Source organism: Macaca nemestrina, chromosome 14 (genome assembly GCF_043159975.1).
Source record: "Macaca nemestrina isolate mMacNem1 chromosome 14, mMacNem.hap1, whole genome shotgun sequence".
Classification (NCBI taxonomy): Eukaryota; Metazoa; Chordata; class Mammalia; order Primates; family Cercopithecidae; genus Macaca; species Macaca nemestrina.
The window spans coordinates 48,417,376-48,439,527 of record NC_092138.1 but is presented as its reverse complement, the minus strand read 5'-3'; the positions used below and the strand labels follow the sequence as shown (position 1 = coordinate 48,439,527).

Genomic DNA, 22,152 nt, shown 5'->3' with positions numbered 1-22,152 from the left:
ACTCAATGGTGAGAAACTGAATGCTTTCCTCTTAAGATTGGGAATAAGATAAGGATCTCCATCGTCATCATTCCTATTCACTATTGTATTGCATGCGTAGCCAGTACAATAAGACTACCAAAAAAAAAAAAAAAAAAAAAAAAAAGAGCGGCTTACAAATTGAAAAGAGGCAAAACCACTCTTATTTGTAAACAACATGATTGTTTATTGAGAAAATCCCAGTTATCTACCAAAAAACTCAGAGGTATTGAGTGAGTTTATCAAGTTTACATAATACATGGCTAACACACAAAAATCAATCATGTTTCTATGAACTAGCAATATATAATTGGAAATGGAAACAAAGAATACAATGCCAAGCCAAGTGCAGTAACTCCTGTAGTCCCAGCTACTTGGGAGGCTGAGGCAGGTAGATCACTTGATCTGAATGTGGGTCTGTAGTGTGCTGTCATTACATCTGTGAATAGCCACTGCACTTCAGTCTGGGCAACATAGTGAAACCCCACCTCTAATTTTAAAAAAGAGAATATAATGCCATTTGCAATAGTTACAAAAAAATACAGCAGGTGTAAATCTAACTAAAGTATATGTGATCTTCATGCTGAAAGCTAATAAAGGCTAATCAAAGAGATAAAACAAGACCTAAATAAACAGAGACATAAAATTCTCATACCTTACAGATTGAGTGACTTAACATGGTAAAGATGCCAATTCCTACCCCCTCCAAATCAATCTGTAGAATTAACACAACAAAATCCCAGCAAGAGTTTTTGTAGATATGGACAAGCAGATAGTAAAATTTATATGGAAAGGCAAAGACTCAGAATAGAATAGCCAAAATGAATTTGAAAACAAGAATAAAGTTGGAGAAATCACACTACCTCATTTTAAGATTTACCTTAAAGCCACAGTAATAAAAAAAAAAAATGGAGCACTGATGAAGGGACAGACACATATCAGAATACAGTCCAGAAACAGACCCACACAGAAATGGCAATAGATTTTTGACAAGGTTTAAAGGCAATTCAAAAGAGAAAAGGTTGTCTTTTCAACAAATGGTACTGGAAGAATTGGGCATCTATATGAAAAAAAATTCAACCTACCTGTCAAACTTATACCTTATACTAAAAATAACTGAAAATAGGTCACTGATCTAAAGGTGAAATGTATTTCTGCAAGAAAACATAAGAGAAAATCTTTGCGTCCTGGTCTTAGGCAAGAAGTTCTTAGACATGACATTAAAAGTATGAGCCATGAAAGAAAAAAATGATAGCCTGGTCTTCATCTAAATGAAAAGCTTTTGCTCTGTGAAAGATAACATTAAGCAATTTTGAAGAAAAAAGCTAGGATGGAGAAAATATTTCCAATTCAAATATCCCACAAAGGACTTGCACCTAGAAAACATGTAAAGAACTCCCAAAACTCAACAAGAGAAAGTCAAGCAACACATTTTTTAAAAATGAGCAAAAGACTTGAAACGACACTATGCAAAAGATGAACAAAGCACACTGTGGTAAGTAGACTAATGCATCCCTCTCCTCTGCTAAATAAGTCCTTAAATCTGTGAATTTGTGATATTATGTGGGCAGGGGAAATTAAGATTGCTAATGGAATTAAGATTGCTAATCAGCTGACCTTAAAATTAAGCGATTATCCTGGATGATCTGAGTGGACTTAATGTAATCACAAACATTCTTTAATATACAAGAGGCAGGCAGAAGAGGAAGCTTGAGTCAGAGAGAGATCTGAAGATGCTACGCTACTGGCTTTGAAGATGCCAAAGAATGTGTATAGGCTCCAGGAACAGGAAAATCAAAATTGAAGAAAAAGATATTCTCCCTCAATGCTTCTAGAGCTGAGTTCTGCAAATACCTTGTTTTAAGCCCACTGAAACCTATTTCAGTTTTCTGACGCCCCCAGAACCATCAAATAATAAATTTGTGTTGCTTTAAATCACTTAGTCTGTGGTAATTAGTTACAGCATCAATTGCAAGCTAATGCAACATGAAAAGATGTTAACATTATTAGCCATTAGGAATAGGCAAATAAAAACAAGTATGAGATACCACTACTCACTGATAAGAATGGCTAAAATATAAAATGCTGGCCAGGTGCCATGGCTCACACCTGCAATCCCAACACTTTGGGAGGTTAAGGTGGGCAGATCACTTGAGGCCATGAGTTTGAGACCAGCCTGGCCAACATGGCAAAACCCCATCTCTACTAAAAATACAAAAATTAGCCAGGTGTGGTGGTGTGCACCTGTAATCCCAGCTACTCGGGGAGGCTGAAGTGGGAGGATCACCTGAGTCCAGGAGGTCAAGGCTGCAATGAGCTGAACTGTGATTGTGCCACTGCACTGAAGCCTCAGAGACAGAGTGAGACCCTGTTTCAAAGAAAAGAAGGAAAGAAAGAAAGAAAGAAAGAAAGAAAGAAAGAAAGAAAGAAAGAAAGAAAGAAAGAAAGAAAGAAAGAAAGGAAGGAAGGAAGGAAGGAAGGAAGAAAGGAAGAGAGAGAGAGAGAAAAGAAAGGAAAGAAAGGAAAGAAAGAAAGGAGGGAAGGAGGGAGGGAAATAAATGAATAAATAAATAAATAATTACAGTTGCAGTGTATCTAGAATTGGATCACTTCTCATCATTGCCACAGCTACTGGTACAGTCCAAGTCACTGTCATCTGTGGCCTGGCTTAGTGTAATGTCTTTCCAACTACAGTCTACTCTCAGTATAGCAGAAATCTGATCAAGTCATTCCTCTGTTCAAAATCCTCCAACGACTTCCCATTTCATTCAGACTTACAAAACCCCACAATATCTGTGCCATTCTTCCCCCTGCCTCACATCATTTTCTCTAGCCTTTTTGAAACTCATCTCATTTTAGTCACACTGGCTTCTTTGTTCTTCCTGAAATATATCCCGAATATATCCTAGAATTTTCTTCTCCCTGACTTTTGCATGGTGACCTCTTTTCACTTCCCTTAGATCCTTGTTCAAATGCCATGTTATCAGTGAGCCCTTTCTTTATTAACTTACTGAAAATTGCAGCTCCCCTGCATCACCCGTGGTTGGCAGCCTATACCCATTTCCTGTTCTCCTGCTCTGGTTTGTTTTTTCCATGGCTCCTATGAAGATAAATGGATTTTGTCTGTTTTGTTCTGTGCTGTGTTTCCAGCACCTAGAACAGTTCCTCAGCACATAGCAGGTGCCCATTAAATATGTGCTGTTGAATGAATATATCCTTGCGTGGCTTGTGAGGATAGCCTGAAACATCCAGGGGCAAGTGGAAATTTCTTTAATGTTTTGTGCTTTCTTTAAAAAAATCCATATGTATTTTGTACTTTATAGCATAGAGGCCTGTGTTTTATTATAAGCGTACTTTACCTCAAAATCTTTGAGGTGGAATGATAGTCCAAGAATATGTTTACCCATAGCCATCATACATCAGCATAAGCCACAGTCTGAGAGGACATTTTTAAGTATTAAAAGCTTAAGCTTAATTTTATCTTGATATAAATTAGTTAAGTGACCTCACCATGCAAGGAAGGTAGAGAGAGAGAGCTTTAGGATCTCCAGGTGATTTCAAAACATACAGATACAGATGAGAGCTCCGCAAAGCTGGAAATATCAAATTGATAGCAAATAGGCTGGCTCTAGCCCTAAAAATATTCTGAGTATACTTGGAAAATATATAATATAGTATAAGTCAATACATCTTGTGAGAAATGAGCCTTTAAATTTCAAGAATCAAAAGCAAGGTAATGTTAGCTATATTTGACTATTTTTGTGGGCTGGGGGAGTTGGGAAGTAACTAGGAAAAATGAAACGGCTGAGTGCTACCAGTGGGCAGTCTTTTCCTTTAAGAAAGGAGAAAGAGTACTTTGATCTTGCTCTATTTCCATTGTCTGTATTTGTATTAGGCAATTGTAATGTCTTTTAATAAAAAGATGATTTTAAAAAATTCACCAGCAAATGGCAGCCATTTGATAAACTTTTCCTACTTCTCTTTATCCTTCTGGCACTTTCTACCATGGTCTTTCTCCACTCTCCTGTTTTTGCTTTGTTCCTCTGAGGCTTGATAACATACGGGGAAAAAAAAGAAACTTGGATATAAGTTCAGAAAGAAAATGAGTTCAATGTGGGGAATCTGAGTGCCAGAAGTTTGAAGAAAGCATGTGGCGAGCTGACGGTGCCTTTTGGCAGAAGGCAGGGGAGAGATCTGGCAGGACTCCTCCAGGCATGGAGAACTGCTCACCTGGCCGCTCCACGGGGCCCTGCAGAGCAGCCTCATATTCCCTGCCAGTGGGTCGCCTCACAGTCCGTAAATATAAGATGGAAGATTCTTCTAGGGTGGAGAAAACATAAGTGAGGCAGTTTGTTCAGCATCTGCTATAGATTGTGGTGAGATGCATGCATATGCTGGGCTTTATTGATATCAATCATTTTGTCATGAGGCATCATCAGTGCTAAGGTAAACGAATCAATTGCATTTTGCCGTTATGTATAATCATCAGGTTGTATATTATATAATTTACCCACTGTTGGTCTTGAATAGGGCACTTTTCATTGAGGTATTTATTTGTAGACTTGGAGATTATATAGGGCTCTCAATTTGCTTCAGTTTGTTCCCTCGGAGCTTCTCCATCTTTGTTTTGTGATTCAGGCCCCAGAGGTTACCCATCCTTCCCTAACAGTACGGTAAGAGGAATGTCTATCTGAGTATAGTAGTCTAGCTCCTCTATGAGAACAAGAAGGTATGGGCATGAGAATAAAGAAGCATCTTTACCATTAAAAACATGCTCCCAGGACACTATACAGCCATTACTGCACACATGCATGACATTCCCTTTTGTACCTAACAGTAATTCCTAGATTCCTAGATAATGAAAACTGATTCAGATACGAGACAGAAATAATCAGAGAGATTTTAATTCTTCTAGCATTCCTTGAAGAGTTCTTAAGAGTGATCTTTTAAATATAACTCTTTCCTAATATCCAACCATGATTTACAAGAGAATTATGCCTCTATCCATTTCTGGTTTCCATCTTCTAACTTTAGAAATTTTTCATCTTATAGAAGAAGCTACCAACAGACATGACCAAAGAAAAATCTTGCCTAAATGTATTATATCAATGTCTAAGTTATCTCATTCTTTATTCTATATGCCAGAATCTTTTAAATCTATTTTATTTTATTTATTTTTGCAGAATTACATTTTCCACTGCTTCCAACGGAGTTAGAATGTACAGAGTTCCCTAAACTGGTATCTCCAATTTTTCATGTGTGTAGAAGTCCCCGTTCTTTCTTTCTGCCCCCTCTTTTTACCTCGAGGCTAATCCTTTGGCAAGCTGCCATTTCAGGACTTCTGAGAATATTTCTCCACTGCATACCAGAATAACTGCATCTGCCTTTCTTCCTTGACCTGTAAGTCCATTTAAAGCAACAAACTCCCCGTATGTCAATTGTTTTCCTCCAGCTAGTCAACAAGTAAAGATAACAAAACACATTCAGTGAAGATATTCACTCTCATTTCCCAAGCCAGAGAGACATGTGGAAAGAAATACTCAATCAGGGATCTATTGAAGGATTCTGCATAGTAGCGAAATCTGGAGACAATATGCCAAGCAATGCCAAAATAATTCTAAAAATGCATGTCCTTAATACAAGGCCTGTCTTATTTCTATCTGTATCTGCTGCAGTGCCTAGAACAGTGCTTGTCACAGAGGACCGTGTATCATAAAATGTCTCAGATTAATGACTCCGTTTTTGGCTTAGGTACCATGAGAACTTGTACCATCTATCCTAGCAGGACCTGACTGGGTAGACATCTGGGGCACCTTCCCTTGATCCATCTATCTGCTTTGCAAATGTCCCACCACAGAGACTATCGGCAGGGCTGTGACCAGTGCAGAGGAACAAGTAAGTGCTTAGGCTCTGGAATCAGACTCTGAGCTCCAATCTTGGCTCCATTACAACTGTGTGACTCTGTGCAAGTCCCATAATCTGGCTAAGCTTCAGTTATCTCATCCATAACATGGGGATTAATAGTACTTTGCTCATGAGGTTGTTATAACAATTACAGAGGATGATTGTGTGAAGTTCTCAGCAAGTACATGTATAATAAGCATACTTTTTTAATTTTTATTTTTTGCTAGTATTGAGGTATCAGGACACAAACGTCAATAAAAAACTTCATACAGCCTGGGTGCAGTGGCTTGTGCCTGCAATCTCTCACTTTGGGAGGCTGAGACGGGTGGATTGCTTGAGGTCAGGAGTTCAAGACCAGCCTGGCCAACATGATGAAACCCTGTCTGTACTAAAAATACAAAAATTAGCCGGGTGTGGTGGCATGTGCCTGTAATCCCAGCTACTTGCAAGGTTGAGGCAGGAGAATCGCTTGAATGCGGGAAGCGAAGGTTGCAGTGAGCTGCGATCGCCCCATTGCACTCTAGCCTGAGTGACAGCATGAGAGACCTCGTCTCAAAAACAAAACAAAACAAAACAAAACAAAACAAAACAAAACAAAACACACACACACACACAACCCAAAAACCCAAAAACCAAAACTTCACGTAATCACTGCCCTACATTAATTCTGAAAGAACTTGTTTTAGTACTGACCAAAGGCCACCTTGTAAATGAAGGCCATGTGACTTCACAGTGACAGGAGTGAATTTGTGTTATCTTCCCACTCTCCCTGCTATCTTCTACCAGGCATAGCACACTACACATCATGCAGAAGCTGGGATACAGTCTGTCCTCATGTTGGACAGCAAACCTCATGTTTGCACAGAGAGTATTTGTTGCCCCATGTCTGGCTCACTCCTGATGTGCCTCAGAAGGACAGGTTTCCTCTTTGGAACTGCAGCTGGTAACCTGACTTGTCCACCTAAGCTAATTCACATGCCAGAGCATGAGGCCTTCTACATTTTCAGGTTCATCATCATTTTGGTGGATATGTTGTTCCCTGGCTGTTTAGTGGGGCCAGACCTAAGCCAGGGGAGGATAAATGAACAAGTCCAAAGGTCACCCATCTCTGTGTGTCTTACATTTGGTTGCGGAGAGCTGGGATTTATACTGCCCTCGGACCAGCCGGCAGGTGGACCCATCTCCGTTGCAGACCCCACAGTTATCTTCCTTGACGGTGCTTCCCAGCTGGTGATCGCAGCCCACGATCTAACAAGAAAGAGAGATGTGTAATTCAACCAAGCAGCTACCGATGGCAGAATCCACTATGAGGCCAATCACCACAAAACAACCCTCCCTTCATCCCTGAGGGGCCTAAAACATACTTCCCATGAAGGGGACTGAATTCAACCGGAATTTGAATCAAGCTAGGAAAGGAAAAAAGGTAGCATGGGTAAAGATGTTTTCAAAGTTCAGATATACAAATAGAAAGAAGGGTAAAAGAAAGAGAATGAGAGAGAATAGGGAGCAGGGTAGGGAATGATGGGAAGAAAGTAAGAGAAACAAGAAGATCCTGAATTATTGATGTTTTAGGGCCTAATTCAAGAATAACTTCTATGTTAAGAATTACGATTCACCCAAATGACAAAAACTACAACCAAGAGGTAATGGTAGCAGGAAACATTTTATAAATGATCTCCATGTTCCACATGGTTCCTTAGAATGTAAGCTGCATAAGGGTGGGTGATTTGTATCTTGGGTTAATTAATGTATTCCAAGCAATGAGAACAGTGCTTAGTCAACTGTAGGCCCTCAAAAAATATTTGCTGAGTGATAATGAAAATACTTCCTTTTCTAGCTAGCACTCCAGCTTAAAAAAGAGAAGACAGTCAGCAAACAGATACGAACTTAGTGTGTGTGTGCGTGAGGAAGAGGAGGGTTGCATGACGGGCAGCAGGGATGAACACCACTAAGACCCTGTCATTTGCCTTATCCTGTCCTGTACCAGGCACAGCACAAATATCTCATTTATTCTCAAAAGAGCCATGCAAGTAAGATATCTCCATTCTATAGTTGAGGCCATGAATCTTACCCAAGGTCACTTAGCTAAGAAGCAGTCAAGTTCTAAAGACTTCTAGTGAAACATTTACGCGTGGTCCAAATCAGGCTTAACAACATCACGGGCTTTTATAAGGTATGTGGGCAATGCCATTTGTGTCTTTCCCCTTTACTTTCCAATATCTGAGTTTTAGAAATTCAAATCCAAACTACGCCAGGTTGTATGGCTTATAGTTCTAGTTAGATCAAATATAGAAAGATTTATTCCATTCCCAAACTATTTCAATTACTCTGTTTGACAAAATAAAATGATAATGGTAGTGACAACTAAAGGGACTTATGGCTTCTCTTCATAAAGTCCCCACAGTTCGTCTTGCCTTTCAAAAATCTGGTTGTTAATATGACCAGAAGTTTGAGGCTTTTCTTTTTTATTCCTTTTATTAATAATTGCAAACACATGTTTAGGCAAAGGCTTAAAAACATAATTATTTAACATTGTGTTATATATGTACTCTATTTTTTAAATGTGGTAATGTGTATTTTTTCATTAATAGCAAATGAACATCTTTTAAAAACAGATGAAAAGCAACAACTCCTTCGATAACTGTACATTTTTTTAAGTGCAAAGATGTCAGGAAAACATGATGCTGAGTTCTAAAGTCAGGGACAAAGGCAGATGGGCTCTATCCCTGTGAGTTTACCATAACTGAGGAGCAGTTCACTTCAATCTATTCAGAGGCTGCAGTGAGGCCACTTCAGAAAGCAACCGAATTTCATCCCTGCAGTGCCAAGCATGTGCTGGCTTAAGAGTTCTTTGGTGTATTTCTACGTAACTGCAGTAAAATTATTTTCAAAATTCATATCTGTAGATGGGCCCGCCCATGAGCTGATCACTTCTGTATTCACTCTTATGTTCTTAGTACAGTGTGAAATGGGATTACAGAAGTACTTTATAAAAGAATTCATTTAACTGTTTAGGCAGCATTTATTGAGGACCTGCTATGGGCCAGGCACTGTGCTAGCAGCAACATTCAATGGTGAATTTCAGCATCTATGGGTCCACTCTCATGAGACTGTACAGTCTAGTGGCAGAGGGAGATAGTGCTCAAATCGTCACACGCAAAAAGTGTAAAATGACAATCATGATAAAAGCTATAAAACACAGACACATGGCACTCTGAGAGCATAAAATGTGGATAACTCCATTTGGTTAGGGAGGCAAGAGAAGATTTCCCTTAGGAAGAGACTTTTTTGAGCTGAGATGTGAAGTCAGAGTTAACAACGGAAGAGAGGTGTCACATGAGGTTCACCGTGTCCTTTAGAAATGGCTGGATACTAGCTAATTGGAGAGGAAGCAAAAACCAAAGTTGGCCAAAAAAAAAAAAAAAAAAAAAAAAAATCAGAAAACTGATAACCTAATTGCCTTAGAGGGACCAAATTCTTTGAGAAAGCATGGCAGTTTTAATTTAGGCAACATTCAAAGCATTATTGACTCTACTGTTGTTGTGGTTGCTGGGATTAAAGAGGACTTAATCTGACAAGATCCTTGGCTATGTGGAAGGACAGCACGGGCAGTGGGCACAGGAATTTCCACTCTCAGGCATCCCAAATCTAACTGGATTTACTCCTTAAACTATAGGAATTTCAGGTTTCTCAAAGGATTTAAGTTTCTCTGGAAAATTTTTAATGGACTCTGATACCTCTAATGGAGCCAAAGGAGATAATCATGAAAATCTCTCCCTAAGTCTAAAGATTTCTTATGGTTCCAAAACCATTTTCAGTAACGAGCAATTCAGCTTCACAGATCCAAAGTAACAGTGATATTAGAAATAGCTAAATAGGAGGTGACATACTTTAAGACTAACTTGGCTAGACGCCTGACTTAGCACTCTTAGTGTGGGTTTATGGACCCCAGGATATGAACCAAGTCAGTTTTAAATGGGCTTTGTTTAGCTTCAGAATTTAAAAGACAAACATCTCCCTGACACAATTGTTTTTTTTCTTCCTTTTCTCTGTTATCGATTCCTCTTCAATCTGCCAAAATCTTCTAACTCAATTATTTTAAAAATGTGGAATACTTGATATCAGATAAAATGTTCTTACTTTGGTCCAAGTGGAAAATTGTTTGCAGAGATATCAGGACAATCATACTTGACATATCTTAATCTGTTGATTTTGAATAACTGTTAGATTAATTAAAATTAGTTGCTACTTTAAGACCTACTATTAATAACAGAGAGAAAAATAAATAGAAATACAAAAATGGGTTTAATTGGCCCTCTGTGCACGTGCTATTATTTTTTGTCTAGGATACTCTTTCCCTAGTCTTTATTTGGCAAACTCCTATTCATCCTTCAAATCCCAAACTAGGTGTCTCCTCAAGAAAGCCTGTCCAGATTCCAGAGGTAACTGCCTTATTGCTGTATGTTTCCATAGTCGTTTCTTCATACCTCCATGTGGCAGAGGTTTCTGGTTGTCATCCAATATTCATCTTCTCTTATTTTTCTTGTACTGGAGCCCAATTTTATCTTGGTTAGCATTATATGCAGTTAAAAGAATACATTTCTCATTCGTCATGAGACCAAATCATAATTACTGAAATAAAAGTGGAAGTGTTGTGTGAGGCTTCTGGGAAGGCTACTTAAAAGAAGCTGACTTAGCTGGGGAATGCCTTTTCCGCCCTCTGCCTTCCTACCTTCCTGCTGGCTCCAGCAGCCATCTTGGAAATGAGATAATCTTGAGAATGGAAGCCTTGTACTCAGAATGGCAGAGCAGAAAGAGAGAAAGATCCTGTTTCCTGAACCACACTTGGACTGATTACATCTTTTTTTGTGAGAGAATAAATTTTTTACGTGTCTAAGCTACTATTATTTTGTGTTTTTTTTCATGTATACCCAATTCAAATGGTTATATAACTTATATTGAGTTTACTCTATTAACATGTCTATCTCTACACAACATCCTGGGCTACCTGAGAACCTGTGTTTTACTAATCTTGATATTTCTGCTGCTCAGCCCAGTATCAGACATTTGAGATGCACAATAAATGCTGCTGAATCAATGAAACACATAATGGTTTGCTAATAGCTCCAATGTAGTTTGCAGATAGGCGACCTTAGACTGCAGCCATTGACATACGAGTCTGCAAAAATGTGTGCAGGCATGTGTGTAGGTATGTATATGTACATGTGTTTTTAACTGTGCACACAAAGAAACAGACATACCATAAATGACAGCAAGAGACTACCTAAACCTCTGTCCTGATGCATGAACAAGAATTGCTGTAAAGGGCTATTATTTTTCAGAGACTATTTCCCAAGTGCACCTATGTTAATTATTAGAGAAGTGTCATGAAAGGCAACGTTTAGGTCACTGAGTTCCCAGACCCACCCCATTCTGGACAAAACATTTAAGTGAGATAATGACCACTCATAACTTTGGCAACTGCATGAAATTTTTTTGCAAACAGTGGAAAACTGAATATTTTGATCTAATACAGTTTATTAGTACTCTGCTAGGAGGTGTCAGCTGAATGCAGTGGTCTGACCTCATCCTCACCCAAAATCATTGCACGGTGCTGCTTATTTTGCAATATTTTAATCTCAGGTAACAAAAAAGTGAGAAGATCCAAGAAAAATTTAAAGAAAGGCAAAATAGCACCCCGAAACTTACCAAATTAATAGTGTTTTCATTGTTTAGACACCACTAGTGGGTTATCAAGTTCTGCTTTCATATCTGGAATGTATGTTTTTTGTACCCTCTCTTATGTACATATATGTGTACAAAGATATGCAGCCCCTTGTCTTATTTTTGAGTTGAGCAAACACACTTAACACTGCTGATTTTTCTTTATTCTTCTTTCAGATTTACTAAAGGGAGGGAGAGAACTGCCCACCGACCCAACCCCCTCCCACTGCCAAAAACAAACAAACAAACTAGGATCATAGCATCCAATCCAAGTTGGCTCAGAGACTTAGCATGTTGTGCAGATTTTAGGCATCAGGCCTGCAGTAGGGGGTTCTTCCTTCACTTTACAGAGCTGATAGCAAGAGAACAGGCAGTATGCAAGACTGAAATTCTCTAGACACTGAAATATGTATAATAAAATGCCTTCATTAGTAGCCACAGGAGAAAGAAAGATCACCATGCTAATAATTTGGAGAACATAAATAAATATAATCCATAAGCAGATATCATGCCTCAGACTGACATTCTTAGGATGGGTTCACACTGGCTTCATTTCAAATGGTTTCCCATAAGGACCTCAATCTAGCATCAAATACTGAGCCAGTGATGTCAAGCTTTTCTTGATCCAACACCATGAGGTAAGAAACTTTTAAAGCCTTCCATTTTCAGCACTGGGAAAGACAAATATGGAAAACTAAACTGTGCAAGTCTGATCATAGCTGCTCTTATTTATATTTACTTCATTCAGATAGAACTTTATGGGTAACAGTGTGATTTACATAGATTATCCTTTATTTACTATTTTAATATATAGGGGAGGGAGCGCATTTCTAACCTCATCCTCAAAAGATTTAGCTATTCATTAATTTGCTTATGCTTAACCTTTCATTAAATAATAAAAAGATTTATAGCATATATATAACAACAAATTTAAAAAAACAAATGAGTGAATGGAGCAAAAAGAAAGGCAAAGGTAAGAAAGATAAATCTAGAAGTGAGAGAACTACACATAATGCACACTATGCCGTCCTGTACAGTTGCTAGATGTGGTGGGGGAGGTCACATCTGGATTTGAGCTTCCCAGAAAATAGGAACACATGAGCAGTTGTAAGAGTCAGAGAATCTACTGAATCTTTTAGAAAATGTATGCAATAATGTGTTCTTTATAGTAGACAATACGTATTTGTGTAATAAATGAATAAATCAAAAACCAGCTCAGGAGCACCATAATTAAAGTACTGAAATAATACACATTACTTGTGAGTTTTCTGAAAGACAATGTCATATAACAATGTCCCAACAACATCTGAGCAAATAAATGTCTCAATAACATCTGAGCAAATAAATACAAGCAGTTTCAAAGAGGTAGCTCTAATACCTGCAATAAAACTTCATAAGGTCACCAAAACACCAATCAGATTATAACACTGAGGTTCAGAGAAGGTAACTTCCCCAAGGTCACATAGCTGCTTAATAACAAAACCAAAATTCCACCTTGAGATTTTTTGACTATAAATTATAGTAGGATGCCCATTAACCATGAAAAGGCATACCATGCAGTATTTACATGGCAATAGTGAGCTGTAATAACAAGTTTGAATATTCTAATCAAGATCACTACCTCTAGAGTTACACTTATGCACAGGGATGAAGAGATGGTTTCATCTGTGATCTCTGACTTAGAAGCACATATAGCAAGTGAATGGGAAGGTGCTAAGCCCCAACACCACCTGTGGTCCATACCTCCTACCCCTCCCCCTGCCACACAGGCAGGCATACATACCTCTCTCATGGTTTGTTATGGGTACCAAAATTTCCTCTTTTACACACTTGGTTTTTTGTTTTTGTTTTTGGTTTACAACTAAGATTTCCAATACGAGAAAACAGAATCCCCAGTAATTCACAAAGGTGCTAACGGTGCTCCATGAGCTATGTTTACTATTTCCAAAAGCCTAATGGAAATATATTTACCTGCAGTAAAACTACATAAGGTCACCAAAACACCAATCATCTCATTACACAAACAAGCTGAATCTTGACCTTTACTGTATTTATTTTTTAATTGCAAACTCAGGTTTTTTAGCTATAAAATGGGAAAACAAATTATTACTTAATACATGCAGTGTTTTGAGTAGACGGAAACTTCCAAAACACAAGGCCCATAGGAAAAAAAAATAATAAAGGGCTCCTTTGTGTTAAAAAGTTGGGAAACACTGGTGTAGTCCTTTGTCTGTTGTTCCAGTACCCTTGGGAGGAGTAACACATGAAGTTGCTGATTATACTTAAATTAGACCAAATCAACTGAGCATAAGGCATTAAGCTGGCTGTTATGGTGCTGTTGGGAATACAGATAGGTGGTAGGCATGGTCTCAAACTAGGGTGAGGGGGTTTAATCAGATTTTTCCTCAAAACAGGTGAGAGTAGACAGGGAGTAAGATCAGTATAACTAAAGGTCAAAGGGGCATGGAGGAGGAGAAAGACAGGAGGGAAACCTGCTTACAGAAGGAAATGTGAACTAGTGTTTGTGAAAACTTGCTATTTTTAGATACATAACTTCTCACATAATTCTTGTAATAATCTTGAAAATTAGCTACAATCGTGTCTATTTCACAGAAATAAAACTGAAACAGATTACACAACTTGCCACAAATCACATTACTAGGATTTGTTGTCACCAGAGTTGAAGTCTAGGCTAAATAGCACTGTGTCATCAATGAGCTTCTCTCTAGTCTATGAGATACCATGTTCCCCTTGAGGTTTAGATGGCAATGAAGACACACGCAGAAGGAGGAGGCAGATCCTCCCCACACCTGGCATTCTCTCTCCTGGGGTTTAGCAGTCATAGCCAGGACTAGCAAATTTCCTTGCAGGTTCACCAGACCCTTACAACAGCCCACATCGTCCTGCAGCATCTATGTGAACGACCTCTCTGACCTCACTCCCTCTGGCTCAGTCTCTTTGCTGCCCTTCAAACACAACAGACACTTTCTCATCTCAGGACAGCCCTGAGTTGCTACCTCTGGCTGTAACACTCTTCCTCAGGCACTTCTATGGCAGTTGTCTGACTCTTTGAAGTCTTTGAGAAAATCAGTACCTTCTCAATAAGATCTACTTTGATCAGACTATTTAAAGCTGTTCTCCTCAGTCATAATATTTATTTTTTAACTTTTAAGTTCAGGGGTACATGTGCAGGATGTGCAGCTTTGTTACATAGGTATATGTGTGTCATGGGGCTATATCGTACAGATCATTTCATTGCACAGGTACTAAGCCTAGTACCCAATAGTTTTTTTTCCTGATCTTCTGCCTCCTCTCACCCTTCACCCTTAAGTAGGCACCACTGTCTGTTGTTTCCCCTTCTGTCTTCATATGTTCTTATCATTTAGCCCCCACTTATAAGTGATAACATGCAGTATTTGGTTTTTTTTATTTGTTTGTTTTTGTTCCTGTGTCAGTTTGCTAAGGATAATGGCCTCCAGCTCCATCCACGTCCCTGCAAAGGGCATAATCCCATTCTTTTTTGTGGTTACATAATATTCCATGGTGTTTCTTTACCCCATTTTCTTTATCCAGTCTATCATCGATGGGCATTTGGGTTGGTTCCAGGTCTTTGGTATTGTGAACAGTGCTGCAATGAACATACATGTGCATGTGTGTTTATAAAAGAACAATTTATATTCCTTTGGGTATATACTCAGGAATGGGATTACTGGGTCAAATAATATCTGTCCTTAGGTCTTTGAGGAAGCGCCACGCTGTCTTTCACAATGCTTGAACTAATTTACACTCCTACCAACAGTGTATAAGTGTTTCTTTTTTTCCACAACCTTGCCAGCATCTGTTATTTTTTGACTTTTTAACAATAGTCATTCTGACTGGTGAGAAATGGTATCTCATTGTGGTTTTGGTTTGCATTTCTCTAATGATTAGTGATGTTGAGCTTTTTTTCCATATGCTCTTTGGTCACATAAATGTCTTCTTTTGAGAAGTGTCTATTCATATTCTTTACCTACCTTTCAATGGCATTGTTTTTTTCTTATAAATTTGTTTAATTTCTTATAGATGCTGGATGTTAGACCTTTGTCAGATGCATAGTTTGCAAATATTTTCTTCGATTCTGTAGGTTCTCTGTTCACTCTGATGATAGTTTTTTTTTGCTGTGTAGAAGTTCGTTAGCTTCATTAGATCCCATTTGTCAATTTTTGCTTCTGTTGTTTTTGGCGTCTTCATCATGAAATCTTTGCCAGTTCCTATGTCCAGAATGGTATTGCCTACATTGTCTTCCAGGATTTTTATAGTTTTAGGTTTTACATTTAAGTCTTTAATCCATCTTGAATTAATTTTTGCATATGGTATAAGGAAGCGATCCAGTTTCAATTTTCTGCATATGGCTAGACAGTTATCCCAGAACCATTTATTGAATAAGGAATCCTTTCCCCATTGCTTTTGTCAAAGATCAGATAGTTGTAGGTGTGCGGTCTTATTTCTGGGTTCTCTATTCTGTTCCATGGATATTTATTAAGCATATTATTTATTTTCTATCTCCTACTAGGTCAGGGATATTTGGATGCGCTGTTCATTGTCCACCTAGAAAAGTGCCTGGCATACAGCAAGCAACTAAAATATACGTGTTCAATGAATGAATGGATTCAGCCTATAGGCAACACCACAGGTGACAGGGATACATTGTGATTACAAAGAATTTTCCTCTTTGTCTCAAGCTAAAACATAACAGCTGCTACCATTTCAACTCTCTTCCACTGGTTCCAAAGACCAAAAGAACACTCTCCAAAAGAAAAAGATCTCTAAGGACAAATCATTTTATAACATTGTAATCTGAGAGTTTAATTTCCACTTGTCACCTTGCCTGCTATGTCTCTGGTCCTTCACCCACTACTCCAGAATTGCCTTGGGGCATAAATGCTCATTATTTCCAAGTGCATCTCCCTCTGACTTCTTTCCCGCTAGGCACAGTGCCCCGGGCTTCATGCCCTGACTCTGACACCAACTCTGGATCTGTAGACTCACTTTGTACTTGATCTCCTGAGTTCCTGATTCCTGGCACTTCCTAATAGACTTCAGCTTGGGCAACCCCCTGGCCTGGCTCTTCCCTTTACCTTTTGTGAGCTCTGGCCCTTTGGCTGGTGGTCTGGCTGGGGCAAAGCCACACTCTTTCTACATCCAACCTACACAGTCCCACCTCCACCAAAGGGTAGGAACTTTGGCAGCCTCTGTGGTTAAATTATAGAGGAGGACCTGGTTTCATAGGAATAAACTTTTGCCAGGTACTAATTTTTAAGGGTCCTATTTCTGTCCTTTATTTTTTGAACTAAGATTGCAAACATCTTAAATAATTTTTTCATATATTGCCTTTCCTGAGATCAAGGATCTAAACCATCTAATGAGTGGATAAACACTCTGAAAGGGAAAAAGAGAATAAGTCAATCTGATTTCTAACGTTTACTAAAACTCTCAGGTGCTCCCCATCTGATTTATTTTGTTCTCGTCTTATTTACTTCAGGGTCTTGGACAAATTCTTGTATGAATTTATTGCTAAACACATCTGGATTTTTTTGCGTATTGTTTTTGTGAAATTTGTTTATTTAGTAGTCTTCAGCAGAAATCCTAAGAACTATCCTAGTATAGACATTCGTGCATACAGACACTACAATTCATTCTCAGCAGATGGTCAGGGACTTTTCTTTAGCAGGCTGTCTTCTCCCTCCCCTGCTTCCAAAATTAGGGTGTCTGGAGAATGCGAAACAAAATTATACAAAGGCCTGACCTCTGGCCTTGCTTCTGTCTCTCAGACTGTGAAGTACCCAAGAGGGAAAGTGTTGAATTTGGCCTCACTTCACATGGCATTAACTGTAATTCTTTGTGAATTGTGGTGACATCATGGTATACTTTGACATCACTGCTCAGACTCCCTTCTGCTGCTGGGCATACAGTACATACTTTTTGTTTAAACACAAGAGTCCTTTGTTGAGAAGACAGGATAGCGGCTGGTATTCTGCCCTGGTACAAATGTGGATCTTACTGGAATGTGTCTGTTCAGTAAGTCACTACAAAGTAGCTATTCTACTATGATGCCTGGAACTCACTCACACGTGTACCTCTGAAAATTTTTCTGGAAATTTATATTTAAAGAGTTTTAAATTCCAGATATGGTCCATAATTTAAACAAAATTCTACACACAATTAAACTCTTATTTACATGTCTGGAAATGTTATCTGAAGCCAATATTCCAACAGCAATAGTGTGCTGGCTGCAATTGTGTGTCAAGGTTAGAGAGGATGGAAAAGGAAAGGTGAAGAGGGATTTATCTATGTCCCCAAACAATTCTCCTCCCATCACAATTGTTCATGCATCTCAGATTCCCAAGTTAGGAGGGCTTGTGTCATTCTTTGGCTCTTACCTGGTTACCTCTCAAAACTTATGACTTTGTATTAATTGGAAACTTCTTTGACAGTGCTATCAATATCCTGCTTTCAAAGTCTGTTAAAGACATCCTCTACTGATGTATTAATAATATAACCCTTTTTCCTTCCTGGTTCTCTACTGCCATTTCTGTCTGTCTACATTGGGTCTCTTTAGGGTAGAGCCTGGAGAGAATTGATCAAAAGCAGAGTTTAAGGAAAAGCATCATCTGTAAAGTAACTCTAAACTTCTGTCCCTCAAAAGTATCTCGAATGCATGCACAAGGAAGCGAATTTTCAGATCAGCTTGAGAAACTAAAGGTTGTTAATCTAAGACCCTTTCCCAGAGGAAAAAGCCATAGCACAAAATATTTGGATGGGATAGTAAATTTCTTCTGTTAAAAAAAATATAATTTTTACTCTGTCACAGAACAAATGGAGCCATGACATGACCCCCAGTTCTATCATAAACTTTATAATTGCTAAAAGTGTATTTCCCCCTCTGGAAATGTCACACTTAAGACCAACAAGACCATAGTGCTGCATTTCAGGTTTTGATCCACATATTCACTTCCCTGGCCACTTCTTAGCCTGGAACATCATTATTTATACCAAGAATCTATGTGTTGTGGAACCCTAAACCACAAAAGAGGAAGCATGACATTGTGGTGCAACCAACAACTCAACCTGGATGTGATGGCTTGAATATATCACTCTCAGTATGAGTTCAGTTCTCTTGTGAGTTATATAATCCGACCTATTTTATATACTTGGTCTAAGGATTTGAGGTGATAGCTTATATAAAAAGATCCAGTTCCTTGCCTAGCACATAACAACTCTGACCACATATCCTGGAATTTCTGGGACAACTCTATTTTCAACTCTTCTATTTCATAGTCTCCACAATTATCAGACCACGTGTGCTGATTATTTTGGGGGGGATATGTAGCCATTGTGCAAATAGGAGGTATTTTCTCATTATATATGTGAAATGCGTCTGAAGCGATAAAGGGTGTCTTAGGGATCGGGGAACCTGTAGACTCCAAGGCCCACAGCTCTAGAGACAGGGTCAAGTTTGCAAAAGCTCAGATCTATTTCAGCCCCTTTGGATTTGACAACAGCATATAGGAAGTAAGATCACAACTCAAATTCCATTGAAGAAATATACTCTCCTTTAGAGGTTAGAGCAGATGGAGTTCCATCGGATAATTTTTTTTTTTTTTTTTTTTTTTTAACTTCCCTCTACCCTGCTAACTTAGCCGTGAAATACCAGCAAGTGTGGTTGGCTGTTTGGGAAATGACCTCTGGTAGGGTCCTATTAGAAATGAAAACTACTTTTCGGAAATTGCTGTGGAGTAGCAAATCATCTCCTCTGCGTTGTACTCAAATTAAAGAGAAATGCTTAGGATTCTGAAAACATCCTTCCTTAGCTCTCCAACTCTAGGATTACTGATCCAGAGTTAATTCAGGAACCACTTTCAAATACATACAATCAAGTAACTATCATTAAATATATTTGTCAACACAAAATAGAGATTTCTTACAGCCATTCTTCTAAAACCTAAGGTGCTGGGAAAGACATATTTTCAGGGACTGGGACAAGAGCCTGGGGTCCTGTTTTCTCCTTTGGTGTTCCTGCCCATATGAATGTAGCGATACACCAGTTGAATATAACGAAAGGAAGTGGGCATTCAGCAACCCATCTTAATATATGTGATATTCAAAATTTATTTATTTTAATGGAGAAGAATTCCTGAATCTAAATGAATAAGCCAAAAGCAAATCAGTTACAATCTTTTTAAAAAGAAAAGTAGTCTTCTGGAAGTTGGGAATTTAAATTCTTATTCATCAGAATTAATAATGAACCAATCAAATAGGAGTCACAAAATTCTAAGAGAAAAGTGAGCTGGCTGATTTTTAATGATCCCCAAATTTCCAGAGCCAGATGAAAGGTGAGCTGCTGGATGTAGTGATGGGACTGAGCTGGAAAACAGCTGACAGCAATTTGGCTACCCTTTCTAACTCTAGCCTTGTGGGTTCAGGATAATCAGTTACATTTTGCTGAATCACTGTACTATTATGACAATGGAAAAATGAGCTGTTTCTCCTTTCATTTTAGACAAAAGCAAATTCACTCAAAGGCGCTGAGATGAAAAGAAATAACTGCATACATTTTCCCATTCAGAAAGATTAAGATTCCACTAACCCCCCACTCACATGCATAGAAATGAATTCTTTTTCTTTCCTGCTATAGTCCTACTTTAAATCCAGCTGAAACTATAAATTCCAAAGCTGACAGAATTCAACACACAGCGTATGTCTAATTAGAGAGTGAAATTAAATCGTGTAGTAACTGGAATATTTAAGTTTAGAAATTTTTTAAACACTACAGTTTTATAATGGTTATTGGTGTTTAGTCAGTTGTCCCAAACTAGTTAAAAAGAATTACCTTCACACAGGAAGTGTACATGCTATCTTCAAATTCCCCTAACAGTACCCAAATTACCTGCTTCTCTACCCTAACCTTACTGCTTCACGGTGGACCATGGGAAAAGAAGAAAAGGGATTTCCAATTTTTATGGTTCATCCCACAATCAAATTTGGCTAGATTGCATCACGTTGCATTTCTTCTGCATGTATCATGTGTAAAAAGCATGTAATTTGCAATAAGTGGTTTATATTTTTAAAATATGCAATGCATTCTTTTCAATACATCTATGTGACTCTAAATTGAAAAGTCCCCATATTCTACAAACTGGGTCTATCAAACGCCACATTCGATAGAAAAACATATTTGACCATGAATTTTATGGTTTTCAAGGGTTGTTTCAAGTGGATTCTTGGCAGAGTGTTGACTGAGTCTTCGGGCTGTTTTTCAACATTAAAATTTTACAATTGAAAGTTCAACTATCTTCTGTAGGTGCAGGCATGTTCCAGAGAATCACAGGCTGGGATACAAATCAAAGGGGAGATGAACACATTGTTACTAGGAGAATTTTTATAAGCATGCTCCCCAGAACATTTGGGCATTGAGTTGTCAGATGATTTCCAACCTCAATTTCAAAATTCTTTTTAATGAGTGTGCTAAGAGCAAGGCTTACATGGATTGCTCATTGTTGGCTGGTTAATTTGCCTTTTTCCCTAAGATAAGAGCAGTTGTTTGTCTCAGTGAGATCTGGTCTTACAGCTGGAGGCCACAAAACCTTTTGTCTTAGGGCAAGTGAATGGAGGTTGTATCTCAGTTGGCAGGAAGGGAGAAAATAAATACTGTCAGCCACAATTATTCTGAAGAGTGGGAAATTACATTAGGAATTATAGACTGTAGCAGTGGATGGTTCTCACTTACCAAACTTGAGGCCGAGAAGAGGCAATAAATACATAAATAGTGGAAGGGAAGGAATTGTGGTGTTTCTGAAGTACGGTGTGTGGATCAAGTCCTGTCAGGTGTTTTACAGAGTTCGTGAAGGCTGTAAAACAAACTCTGCAACTAAACAAGTGACAAAACCAAAGCAACTACCTATATCACCTATCTAGAAAATGATAGAATTGGGATTTAGTCTCTTTAAAAAATGTCATTCCTACTACACTAGGTCACCTAATATACCAGAGGACTTTCAAGTGAACAGTGTGTATCCTCAAGAGGTCGGGCAGCACCACATGTACTAATCAGCTACTCATGCGAGCGCTCTGTTTAGAGAAACGGTTTTTGAGGGAATGTTTGGAGCATTTTGTTTAAAAACCTAGCCCACTACATCTCAATCATATTTCCTAAGTTTATTTCTCAGCACCAAGCTAAAGGCACTCAAAAAACAAAGATATTCCCAAAGGGCAGTTTCTCAGGAAACAAAAACTTTCAAAAAGATTCCAAGGCGTTTTCTAATAACATGAAAACAACCCCCTTGAAAATTTATTTTCAATGCTTGCCTATAGCTTGGCTTCAGCATTGACTCGGTTATTACCTTAAACAGAGGAAAAACATCTCCAGTAGCAGTTGGCATGACTCAGGAGAAGGGAGGAGGGAGAGGGAGTGAATGGAAACAAACTGAACTCAGCCCAAACAGCTCGCATCTGGGCGGCCTAACCCTG

The 22,152-nt window shown here is 38.5% G+C and overlaps 1 protein-coding gene across 4 annotated transcripts in view; it reads right to left on the bottom strand.

Moving 5' to 3' along the window:
- Positions 1-22,152, bottom strand: part of LOC105489066 (ADAMTS like 1) — a 950,014-nt gene that overhangs the window by 260,431 nt on the left and 667,431 nt on the right. For all 4 annotated transcript variants that reach the window (XM_011753701.3, XM_011753699.3, XM_011753700.3 and 1 more), the window contains one exon: positions 7,044-7,170. In XM_011753701.3, the coding sequence (XP_011752003.2) occupies positions 7,044-7,170 (127 nt within the window). The remainder of the gene's footprint in view (positions 1-7,043; positions 7,171-22,152) is intronic.